Here is a 13423-nt window from a genome sequence, read left to right as displayed (position 1 = left end):
GCATCATAGCCTGTGTTTGCTACTGGGATTGTTTTGGGTGAACAGAAGGTGTTTCCTAGTAGTGTCAAGAGGGGACATCCAGGCTCCAGTACCGGACAGCGCAGTGGGGCAAAGGCTCTTACCTGACCTCCCAGCAGACGAGTTGCTGCTTCTGGGAGGAGAGAGGCAGTGCAGTGCAGTGCAAATGCACCAGTGCAGTCAGTCTATTTCTGCTTGTGGTGTGTTTGCACCGCACCATGCCAATCACTGTCTAATCCTGGTAAGCAGCAGTGACTTGTCTGTCAGGTTAGGAGGCCAGGTTAGCATCTCTGTCACACTACACTGTATACTATTGCCAGGCTCCTTAGCCTTAACCATCTAAATTTTCTTCCTCCAGTGACTTCAGCAATGAGGCTTTGTGGATGACTGTACTTCTGTGGACTTTAAATCCTTGGAAAGCTGATATCCCCAAAACTCATAACTTATTTTTCTCATTGTTTCTTTCATGAGTAATTTTGGGTTACATACACAAATAGCTGATTGAAAGATAATTCCGTAATCATAAAGTTCTAAAAACCTAGGCTCTGTTGCCTTTTCAGCGACCTAGATCTATAGTCTCTAGCTGAGAAGGAAATTGGCATCCTTTGGTTTGCATTTCTGTCTGTCTATATGAGAAGCTGTCAGCATACAACTTTTGTCAGAGTGCTAGAACCACCCAGGAGAGAAATGTGGGTGGCTTGGGCTGTTGTTCACAAATGACACTTTGATTGGTGTCTCATTTCTCCTATTTGTTGATGCAGTGAAGAGACTACATTTACATTCAGTTTCACTCGCTTTCATTTTCCATATCCCATTAACAACATTCACCAACGATGCACTCCTGGCAGAAAGGCATTCTGAACATTAGTTGTAGCCACCGCCACCCAATAATGATTACCTGTTCTCTTCTTTTCTGGTGGCCACTGTGAGAACAGGATGCTGGACTAGATGGGCTAATGTAGGGCAATGTAAGGCAACTTGGGGAGAATTCCCTCTGACCTTTGTGGAAGCAGATTTCAAAGCATTATTCCGGAGATTGTCTTCAGTCACCAGTTGTAAGTCCTGTTCCCAGAGTGCTTTGAAACCTTCCTTAGTCCCCACAATCTCCTCTGATAATCTAGGTAAAGGGACCCCTGACCGTTAGGTCCAGTTGCGGACGACTCTGGGCTTGCAGCGCTCATCTCGCTTTACTGGCCGAGGGAACCAGCATACAGCTTCCGAACCACGCACAGAAATGCCATTTACCTTCCCACCGGAGCGGTACCTATTTATCTACTTGCACTTTGCATGCTTTCGAACTGCTAGGTTGGCAGGAGCTGGGACTGAACAATGGGAGCTCACCCCGTTGCGGGGATTTGAACCGCCAACCTTGTGATCGGCAAGCCCTAGGCTCTGTGGTTTAACCCCCAGTGCCACCTGCATAATCTAGTTGGGTCTTAATTTGGTTTCCTGATTTGGGCCTGATGCTTTAGAAAATAAAGGTGTTTAGTTTCCCTTTCCCCTTCATGGATCACTGCCTTGCCGTGGCGAAGGGGCTTGAAGAACTCAGAGAAGCTATGAACTACGCCGAGCAGGGCACACAAGATGAACAGGTCATAGTGGAGAGTTTTGACCAAACGTGATCCACCTGGAGGAGGAACCGGCAAGCCACTCCAGTATCCTTGCCAAGAAAACTCCATGGACAAAGACAACAGGCATATAAAAGTTATGACGCTGGAAGATGAGCCCCTCAGGTCGGAAGGCGTCCAACATGCTACTGGGGAAGAGCGGAGGGCAAGTACAAGTAGATCCAGAGCTGATGAAGCGGCTGGGCCAAAGCCAAAAGGACGCTCAGTTGCGGATATGCCTGGAAGCGAAAGGAAAGTCCAATGCTGTAAAGAAAAATATTGCATAGGAACCTGGAATGTAAGAACCATGAACCTAGGTAAGTTGGAGGTGGTCAAAAATGAGATGGCAAGAATAAATATTGACATCCTGGGCATCAGTGAACTAAAATGGACGGGAATGGGCGAATTCAGTTCGGATGACCATCACATCTACTACTGTGGGCAAGAAACCCGTAAAAGAAATGGAGTGGCCCTCATAGTCAACAAAAGAGTGGCGAAAGCTGTACTGGGATGCAATCTCAAAAATGATAGAATGATCTCGATACGAATCCAAGGCAGACCTTTTAACATCACAGTAATCCAAGTTTATGCACCAACCACTGGTGCTGAAGAAACTGAAATAGACCAATTTTATGAAGACTTACAAGACCTTATAGAAGTGACACCAAAGAAGGATGTTCTTCTCATTATAGGGGATTGGAATGCTAAAGTAGGGAATCAAGAGATAAAAGGAACAACTGGCAAGTTTGGCCTTGGAGATCAAAACGAAGCAGGGCAAAGGCTAATAGAGTTCTGTCAAGAGAACAAGCTGGTCATCACAAACACGCTTTTCCAACAACACAAGAGACGTCTCTACACATGGACATCACCAGATGGGCAGTATCGAAATCAGATTGATTATATTCTCTGCAGCCAAAGATGGAGAAGCTCTATACAGTCAGCAAAAACAAGACCTGGAGCTGACTGTGGCTCAGATCATCAGCTTCTTATAGCAAAATTCAAGCTTAAACTGAAGAAAGTAGGAAAAACCACTGGGCTGGTAAGATACAATCTAAGTCAAATCCCTTATGAATACACAGTGGAAGTGAGGAACAGGTTTAAGGATTTAGATTTGCTGGACAGAGTGCCTGAAGAACTATGGATGGAGGCTCGTAACATTGTACAGGAGGCAGCAACGAAAACCATCCCAATGAAAAGGAAATGCAAGAAAGCAAAGTGGCTGTCCAACGAGGCCTTACAAATAGCGGAGGAGAGAAGGCAAGCAAAATGCGAGGGAGATAGTGAAAGATACAGGAAATTGAATGCAGATTTCCAAAGAATAGCAAGGAGAGACAAGAAGGCCTTCTTAAACGAGCAGTGCAAACAAATAGAGGAAAACAACAGAATGGGAAGAACCAGAGATCTGTTCAAGAAAATTGGAGATATGAAAGGAACATTTCGTACAAAGATTACCATAATAAAGGACAAAAGTGGTAAGGACCTAACAGAAGCAGAAGACATCAATAAGAGGTGGCAAGAATACACAGAGGAATTATACCAGAAAGATATGGATGTCTCGTACACCCCAGGTAGTGTGGTTGCTGACCTTGAGCCAGACATCCTGGAAAGTGAAGTCAAATGGGCCTTAGAAAGCACTGCAAATAACAAGGCCAGTGGAAGTGATGGTATTCCAGCTGAACTATTTAAAATTTTAAAAGATGATGCTGTTAAGGTGCTACACTCAATATGCCAGCAAATTTGGAAAACTCAGCAGTGGCCAGAAGATTGGAGAAGATCAGTCTACATCCCAATCCCAAAGAAGGGCAGTGCCAAAGAATACTCCAACTACCGCACAATTGCACTCATTTCACACGCTAGCAAGGTTATGCTTAAAATTCTACAAGGAAGGCTCAAACAGTATGTGGATCGAGAACTCCCAGAAGTGCAAGCTGGATTTAGAAGAGGCAGAGGAACCAGAGACCAAATTACAAACATGCGCTGGATTATGGAGAAAGCTAGAGAGTTCCAGAAAGACATCTACTTCTGCTTCATTGACTATGCAAAAGCCTTTGACTGTGTCGACCACAGCAAACTATGGCAAGTTCTTAAAGAAATGGGAGTGCCTGATCACCTCATCTGTCTCCTGAGAAATCTCTATGTGGGACAAGAAGCTACAGTTAGAACTGGATATGGAACAACTGATTGGTTCAAAATTGGGAAAGGCGTACGACAAGGCTGTATTTTGTCTCCCTGCTTATTTAATTTATACGCAGAATACATCATGGGAAAGGCTGGGCTGGATGAATCCCAAGCTGGAATTAAGATTGCCGGAAGAAATATCAACAACCTCAGATATGCAGAGGACACAACCTTGATGGCAGAAAGTGAGGAGGAATTAAAGAACCTTTTAATGAGGGTGAAAGAGGAGAGTGCAAAATATGGTCTGAAGCTCAACATCAAAAAAAACGAAGATCATGGCCACTGGTCCCATCACCTCCTGGCAAATAGAAGGGGAAGAAATGGAGGCAGTGAGAGATTTTACTTTCTTGGGCTCCATGATCACTGCAGATGGTGACAGCAGCCACGAAATTAAAAGACGCCTGCTTCTTGGGAGAAGGGCAATGACAGGCCTAGACAGCATCTTGAGAAGTAGAGACGTCACCTTGCCAACAAAGGTCCGTATAGTTAAAGCCATGGTTTTCCCAGTAGTGATGTATGGAAGTGAGAGCTGGACCATAAAGAAGGCTGATCGCCGAAGAATTGATGCTTTTGAATTATGGTGCTGGAGAAGACTCTTGAGAGTCCCATGGACTGCAAGAAGATCAAATGCATCCATTCTTAATGAAATCAGCCCTGAGTGCTCACTGGAAGGACAGATCGTGAAGCTGAGGCTCCAGTACTTTGGCCACCTCATGAGAAGAGAAGACTCCCTGGAGAAGACACTGATGCTGGGAAAGATGGAGGGCACAAGGAGAAGGGGGCGACAGAGGATGAGATGGTTGGATAGTGTTTTCGAGGTTACCAGCATGAGTTTGACTAAACTGCGGGAGGTAGTGGAGGACAGAGGTGCCTGGCGTGCTCTGGTCCATGGGGTCACGAAGAGTCGGACACGACTAAACGACTAAACAACAAAAGTTTCCCTTTATTTCTCGCCATCCCCTTCAAAACCCTCAAGGCCCTTGCCCCCTTATCTCTCCACTCTTAGATCCCAATACACCCACACTCATGACCTTTTGCATCTCTAGCTCCACCCACTCTTCACAGGTCTCCTGTTCTCTCAAAAGAATTATTTATAAAGTGCCTAATGTTGACCAGGGGGTGCCTGCTTTGTTGTTGTTTTAATATACACTTCTGTGAGGGGGGGCCAGTGAACCAGGGAGTTCCACTAAGGTTTTGAGGACTGAATACTCAGACCTTCAACATGCTATTATTGTCTTTACTGATGTATAACACAAAATAGCTGGGTAGACAGGACTGAGAGCCTTCAATAAACATTTTAAGTCTTCCCTTTGGGACTGGAAGCTTCACTGTCTGACCCTTTCTGCTGCCTCCCCGTGGACCTGTCTCATACTCCCCTTGCTTCCTCTTCCTGCTTTTCTTCATCGGCTCTGAACTAGCTTCCCTTCCCATCCTTGAAGTGTGATGCAGCTGCAATCTGCTTAGTTCATGTGCAGTGAATCTTTTTGTATTTTTTGGCAGCCCTTGTATGACTTACCCTGCCAATAGAGTATTATTTTATTTTGTGGGGGAGCTGGGGGCGGGATCGTTATCCAAGCCCTGTCCTCCAGCAGAAAGTCATAGCTGCTCAATGAATGGAGAGACTGGAGGAGGTTTTGTTCTATCCCAATGGGCTGTTTATTATTGCAGGAATGAGAGACGCTATGGAGGGAGGGACGAGGGTGATGTATCAAGAACTCCCTGAGGAAACCAATGCTGAGAGGAGAGTGGTATTTTAGGTAGCATCAAAAGGCCAGCACTACTGTCTGAAGGACAAATGGTCCCCATTTGATTGGAATTATTATATTTCTAATTTCTGGTCTTTTGGTTTCCTTCTCTTTTCACTTCATTCTCTTGCTCTCACACTGTTCTGTTTTCAGTTCTTCTTCACTTCTTGTTCTTCTGCTTCAGGGTGAGCTGCATGTAAGGCAGCCAATTCCCCGCATGTTATTCTGTCTCATTTGGGACAAGAGGGGGTTTCTTTTTCTCTGCATGCTTCTCACGCTTAACGGGTCATTCAGGTAATTGGCAGTGGCCACCCACACAAATTCTACCATCTCTGCACATTGTTGTCAAGCAATTGCAGCTTGTCACTGCAGGGCAGGACATCCTACTCAACCAAAGCATTCTCGGAGCATTATAGCTAGAGGCTCATGGATTCCACATTTTTCAGTCTTGTCAAAAAGAAGACTCTACTTTTCTTATTTATAAATCACTTCTAAAGTACTATGTGCTTCAACACCAGTTGCTGCAAACCAGAGCCCATGCGTGGAAACAAGTCTGGCAGGGCATTACTTGAGACTGCATATTCCATCTTTGGAGACTTACTTCACATCCATATTTTTGGGAGAGGACAAGTGTACAAAGTGTGCAAGGTAGGACCAGCTGTCTAAATCGGACGTCAAAAAGTGCCAGGAAAGTGTCACCAAAAAACAAAACAAAAAAAAGGCTAGTGCAGTTGTGACCTCCAGTCCTACCCTCCTTTTACGCTCCTGCAGCCCAAGGAATTACAACAATAACTGACAGCTTCCCCAGAATTTCTCTGCCCCTCTGATTTCATTATCCATGGGTGTTAACAGGCCAAGTAGAGTTTTTCTGCTTTCTTAATCACTGGTTGTCACTTCCTAAGACAAGGGGATAGATTATCCTTCTCAAGATGCCCCTAAATCTTCCGAGTGTTTAGAAAGAATTACAGTGGATGAATCACTCAGTAATTAGTACTCTCTGTAACTTCCTGTACTTCAGCTTTTGGTTCTCCATGTTTTACTGTAGTCAGGGACTGGTATTCAGTGCCCTCTGCAATCCTACCAACACACCTTACCTGCTCACTGACAGCAATTGAGAGAAAACAATACTATGGCTTCTTTATATCTCCCTTGTTACTGAACCACATGGTTGTGCTGACTCAAAGCAACTTTCTTCATTGCCCAGATGCAACAGCCTGACCTGCTGCAATCCCTGAAGTTGAGCCTGTCTCTAAAGCAATGAAATATCGTTTCCTGGAATGAGTATGCCAGTGAGTTAAAGCAAGCTCCCTCTGCACTCAGTCTGCATATCTCCTTACATTTAATTGGTGCTCTTGCGTGCTTTGAAGATAAGCTATTGAAAGAAACATTCAGAGAAGTTCTGGCTCTGAAACTGGAATGCTATTAAGCCCTTTCTAATCCTTCATTATCTCTGCTATTCATTGCCGACACTCTCTGCCATTAGGGCCCAATCCAAAGTTCATCCAAATCAGCAAAAGATCCCACTAACTTTTATGGTAGCAGCTCATCTGAGATAGCTCAGCTGGTAGAGCAGGAGATGCTTAGTCGTGGGTTCGAGTCCCACATTGGGCAAAAAGAGTCCTACATCGCAGGGCATTGGGCTAGATGGTCCTTGTAGTCTCTTCCAACCCTACAGTTCTGTGATCTTAAGTGCAGAATTTTCTGACTGCATTCAGCACCACAAGTGGTGGACAGCTCCCAGAATCTTGTCATCTTGAGGACTGTGGATTAATCAAATGGGCAAAGGGAGGGAAGGGATCTTGAAGGAACTGAAGCTATAAACTTTCAGACACATTGGGTGCTGGTATCAGAAACCCTGAGACAAATTCCTGTTATAGTAAAATGTATGACAAACTTTCCTATTCATAGAACAAACAAAGATGTCTAAGTGTAACCCACCACCTGGCATGGAACAAATGTTTCATCTAAATTTAATTTAAATTTCTTAAATTATTTTTGCAGCCTTTTTTCCCCTCCCCTCTGTTCATATTACAAGAGTCCATTTGTAGATAGGGCATTATTTACATGTAGTGATGATGCATTCAGTATGGTCCAAATTGCACACATCATCTACACAGAAGACCACTCAGCCAGCACCAACCTCAGTTGCACATAAGTCAGCATGGCAAGTGCAGTCTGTGTAGGGCAGTAATAGTTTCAGTACAGAATTATTCTGTGATACATCATTATTGCTCATGAAGAGAAAACACTATGTTGTTGTTTAGTCGTTTAGTTATGTCCGACTCTTCGTGACCCCATGGACCAGAGCATGCCAGGCACTCCTGTCTTCCACTGCCTCCCGCAGTTTGGTCAAACTCATGTTTGTAGCTTCGAGAACACTGTCCAACCATCTCATCCTCTGTCGTCCCCTTCTCCTTGTGTCCTCAATCTTTCCCAACATCAGGGTCTTTTCCAGGGAGTCTTCTCTTCTCACAAGGTGGTCAAGTATTGGAGCTTCAGCTTCACAAGTGCTCCAGTGAGCGCTCAGGGCTGATTTCCTTAAGAATGGAAAGGTTTGATCTTCTTGCAGTCCATGGGACTCTCAAGAGACTCCTCCAGCACCATAATTCAAAAGCATCAATTCTTCGGCAATCAGCCTTCTTTATGGTCCAGCTCTCACTACTTTATTTACAAAATTAAGTCTGCAGAACATAAAATTGTTGTTTGCCTTGTCTTCATGCCATAACATTCCCAGATGGAGGCAATTTAAGAATGGACTCAATAATGCAGAACAAACACTTTCGCAGGTGATTCCAATATATGAGCCCTTATTTAGTTCCTTTGTGCTATCAACCATTCATTTCCCCTAATATCTTTAGAAAAAGTCCTAAAATCTCCATAATCTGTCAGGATGCAGGAGGTGGCTGCTCTTCAATGGGGAAGATAATTGATATAAATAAATCAATACCTTGGAGGACAAGGTGTTTGCATGCCAACATTCTGGTCTACGTTAAGAATAAATCAACATTCTGTCTACATTCAGAATAAATGGTTTTGTGAAACCTTTTTTTGGATTCAAGGTGAATACGTGTAGGCTTAAAGTGGGGAGGGAGAGGGGGCACACATGGAGCCTCACTCCAATTCTCCTGTGTGTGCTGGCTCCACTTCAGACATTTCTACATGCAATATGATGGCATGAAGGGGGATTCTAAAGTGCATTTGAGTAAACGTGCTTAGAATTTGCCCTTTGATCAGGAACCCTGATAACACAAGATTCCCAACCGCTGGGAGGATTCTAAGCACATTTACCTGAATGTGCTTAGCATGTCCCTATCATATATTTGTGCTGGATGTGGGAAGTGGATCTGGAATGTGCAGGAATGTCAAGACAGGCTTGGGTGTGTGTCCCTCCCCGCATCAAGACCAGATGCATTCTTCACAAATGGGGCTTAGAGCTCCATAAAGTTGGGAACAACTTAGCCGAGCAAGAAACTCTTCATTGAATGTGCCTACGGACTTGGTTGCTACTACAAGAGAGTCGTTTTGAAGCTGTTTGTCAGTTTGACATGCCATTTTTCACAATGAGATCAAGGAGATGGTTTTCATCTAAGCTTGGATGTAGTTGGATACCATCTTGAATCATGGTGGTGGACTGAACCTTTCAAAACTGCACTGGTTTTTGAGTTTATTAGAATTCCTGAGAAATGCCAAGTAGAAGACTTCTGTTCTACTATTGTATATTGGAACGTTGTTGTTTACCGTGCATTTGGACACTTATTAAGATATTGTAACTCAGTTTTCTGTGATCAAGGAGCGGGTTTTTGTCTGTGTGTGGATACCATTGGACACCATTTTGAATAATGATAGCAAACTATACTCTAATTTTAACCATTGGGTTTGTTTGTTTGTTTGTTTGTTTGTTAGATGTCTTGAATGACTAGTTATGTATATTTTGAGGTTTGCTGAAGCCCCTCCAGTTCCATTCTTTCATATTTGCACGGACATAACTTGCCATGTACATAGCTCAGGGATAACCAATGTGGAGCCCTCCAACTATTGTGGACGATGTCTCTCATCAATCGCAACCAGCTCTACCAGTAGTCAAAGATTATGGGAGTTGGGGTCTACCATATCTAGAAGGTGCTACATTGACTACCCTGATGTAGATCATCATCTTTATACCAAGAGATAATATGGGCCACTGCCTGCATTGGAAAGGTTGAGTTCTGTGGAAAGGAAACACACACTTGGGTGCTGTTGATTTAGAATATAGTTGAAGCATTATCATCCAAAGCGTCAACAAAGAAAGGAATATGGCCAACATACAGAGATCTATTAACTGAGCAAGAAGGAAAACTAAAACTTAAAGACTATGATGAGATAAAGGAATATCTTCAGAGTTCGTTGCATCACAGGCAACTAAACGAAATCTTTAAAGAGGACAATAAGAGAGGATTTACTTACACAGCTTCCAAATTCCAAAGGGATATTATAGACGATAATTCAAAACTATTGAAGAAGGCCTATAATATACTTTTGGAATGGGAAACTAAAGACAAAGAAGTTAAATTGGTAATGATTAAGTGGGCAGAGAACATAGGTCATAATATACAATTTGAAGATTGGATAAGGCTTTGGAAAGTGATTTTGAAATTTACAGACTGTATATTGCTGAAAGAGAATTATATGAAGATGATGTATAGGTGGTAAAGGTAAAGGTAAAGGGACCCCTGACCATTAGATCCAGTCGTGACCGACTCTGGGGTTGCGGCGCTCATCTCGCTTTATTGGCCGAGGGAGCCGGCGTACAGCTTCTGGGTCATGTGGCCAGCATGACTAAGCCGCTTCTGGCGAACCAGAGCAGCGCACAGAAATGCTGTTTACCTTCCTGCCGGAGTAGTACCTATTTATCTACTCGCACTATGATGTGCTTTCAAACTGCTAGGTTGGCAGGAGCAGGGACTGAGCAACGGGAGCTCACCCCGTCGCGGGGATTCGAACTGCCGATCTTCTGATCGGCAAGTCCTAGGCTCTGTGGTTTAACCCACAGCGCCACCCGCGTCCCTGTATAGGTGGTATGTCACACCAAATAAATTGGCAAAAATGTATAAAACAGAACAAAAGAATTGTTGGAGATGCAAAGAAGGGGAAGGTACTTTTTATCATATGTGGTGGGATTGTAAGATTATTTAAAAAATTTGGGAAATGATTTATAATGAATTGGAAAAAAATGTTTAAAGTAACGTCTGTCAAAAAACCAGAAGCTTTTTTGTTAGGTATTCTAGGACAAGATATTCCGAAAGAAAAACAGACATTGTTCATGTATGCTACAACAGCAGCAAGAATTCTAATAGTGCAAAATTGGAAAACTGGACAAATTACTTTTAAAGAACAATGGCAAGAAAACTGATGAATTATGCAGAGTTACGGACAAATTGCGTGAAAAGGACAACACTGACTTTGGAAAAGAATAGGAACCTTTTACAACATATTTACAGAAACAAAAAAAAAAACATGGACTCATTGGCAGGATTTAAATAAATATTCACAACTTTAATTACAAAGAACAAGAAGATTATACAAGTTGATAAAACATTATTATATATACACAGCAGAACGTAACATTTTATGTAACAAACCAGAAATGGAAGCTGAGGGAAGTCAACAAGGAGGGGGGGAACTGGAAAATGAATGTTATTGATATTGGATATTTGTTATGAGAAAAAGAAAATTAATAAATAATAATATAGATAGATGATAGATGATAGATAGATATAGAATATAGTTGCCTTCTGCTAGGAACTACAGCCAGGCACCCTCAGCAATGTGTGCTGAGCTAAGTTACACCACTGTGTAACAGAGCATCTTCCTTGACAGTATTGTCAGATTGGTGTCTCCCACCCAGGCTGGCCACTAGGCTATTCTAGTAGAAAGGCTTCTGTTGTTTGGGCTAAGTTGAATTGGATTATTATTATTATTATTATTATTATTAGTTTTGCTCTGTACTGGAAATTGTGTAATTCTTCCTCTCTCTCTCTCTCTTTCATTTCAGAAATCTTCTGGATAAGGATACTTTCTCCAAATCTGACCCATGTATGTACATTTTCTATATAGGTTCACTGCCTTGTAAAATATAGTTTGGCTACAGGGCTTCTGTGATTAGCTCACAGAGGTTCTTGTAGAATCCATGCAGTACATTTCAAATGCATGGATTCTTAGAGTTTAACACTGCTTAGATTCCCCCCTCCCTGTGCTTAGAGATTTCTTTTTTTAAAAAAGAAGTTTATAAATGCTTTAAATGAATGAATAAAAGACCACACTCTTTGAGCATGCTGAACAAGATTAAGCAGTTTAAATCCCATTCATTTTAACCTCTGAGACATAAATTTAGTTCTTCCATTGACATCAGTTGAAGTTGAAGTTGCCAGGTAGTGTTCTGGATTCATTGACTCCTGGTTGGCAACATGGCTGGCTGGCTAGAACCTTAAAGAGGAGCCCTCCACTTTGGTTGGTGGCTCCACTTGCAAAATGCCATTTTCTTTGAGATGTCCCTTTGGGAACATAGATAGCATCCTTAGCAGCTCACGCAGATGAAGGAGGACAAGCAACAGATCCTGATCAAATCTTGGTGGGGCAGCAGCCTTTGCTGCCAGCCAGTTTACCGGTGCCTTGGCAGCGGCTCTTCATTAAAACCTCATTAATCTTCTCTACACCTCCACCGTGCTTTTGCTAATGGGGAGTATTTGAAAGGGAGCCAAATACATTAATGAAGGTATCATTATTGGCTAATTTAAACAGACACCCTTAAGATCTCATTTTGATTTCCATAGTTCCTAAACCATGAGAGACTGGCCTTTGTGTTTGCATTTGCCATAATAGAATGTTGAGGCTGCTTTCTGATGGGCCTCTAAAAAAACAAGCAAATCCATGAGCCAGAGGGTGAAAAATGGTCGAGGGGAGAGATGGTCCACCCTTTCAGATGGGTAGAACTTTGGGCTGGTTCTACAGAAATCAACTTCCACCTGTCCACATACCATGGGTCACATCTAATCAGTGCTTCAGGCATCAGCAGAACGGGGGAGTGAAGCAGTTTTCACTGATCTCCACCCCCACCCTCTCCCATCCAGCACCCCACCACCCACATGTCTCCAAAGGATTCCCCCAACTCCCCGGAGCAGATTTTGGGGGCACATAACCACCAAAAAGTGCCTCCCTCTCTGTTCCACGGACCAAACCCTACACTGGATCTTCCATCACTGCAAAGGGCATCATTGGATACAGCCCCATGTCTAGAACTGAGTGACCCTGCTTTTGTCTTTTTGACTCTGATAGGTTTTTTGTGCACAATGCCATCCGTTGTGCAGAAAAATGCATTGGTGCTGTTTTTCTACACAGTTGTCAATGTGGTGGAAAGGGAAAAGAAAGAGATGACAGATCCCAACTATTCAACTTTTGGGATTCTCCCTCCCCATCACCAATGGGGAATCAGGCTGCAGTTAAGCTTCCTGGATTCCTGTTTTTGCAGAAGCTTGTGATGGATTTGGGTAACGCAGACTATGCTGTATGATACCACTGCCTTCACTCTGCCAGTGACTGAGCTGAGCTGTTTTCCCTTTGCAGTGTGTGTGCTGTATACTCAGGGCATAGAGACCAAGCAGTGGAGAGAGGTATGTATCTGCATTTATTTTCATTTTTGAATGGAACAGGTCTGGTCTTAGAAAGATGCTGGGTGATCAAAACCTGCATTTAATTCCACTTTTCTGTCTCCGGTGCCTTGGGCAGTATTTGCAAATGATTTCCCTGCTTTGTACCTCAACTTTCTCACCTTTATGGTTCATCTCCTGAAATGCAGGCTTGGTGGGGCCGGCCCACATTACTACCTGCACAGCTTTCCCC

General features: G+C 43.2%; 1 protein-coding gene across 2 annotated transcripts in view; it reads left to right on the top strand.

Moving 5' to 3' along the window:
* The window catches only part of LOC128415957 (copine-5), a 126380-nt gene that overhangs the window by 23381 nt on the left and 89576 nt on the right, over window positions 1-13423 (top strand). For both annotated transcript variants that reach the window (XM_053392857.1, XM_053392858.1), the window contains exons 2-3: window positions 11580-11620; window positions 13148-13194. In XM_053392857.1, coding sequence (XP_053248832.1) covers window positions 11580-11620; window positions 13148-13194 — 88 coding nt within the window. The remainder of the gene's footprint in view (window positions 1-11579; window positions 11621-13147; window positions 13195-13423) is intronic.

Source organism: Podarcis raffonei, chromosome 6 (genome assembly GCF_027172205.1).
Source record: "Podarcis raffonei isolate rPodRaf1 chromosome 6, rPodRaf1.pri, whole genome shotgun sequence".
Classification (NCBI taxonomy): Eukaryota; Metazoa; Chordata; class Lepidosauria; order Squamata; family Lacertidae; genus Podarcis; species Podarcis raffonei.
Note: the sequence above shows the minus strand (reverse complement) of the source record. Positions and strands in the feature narration are given on the sequence as shown.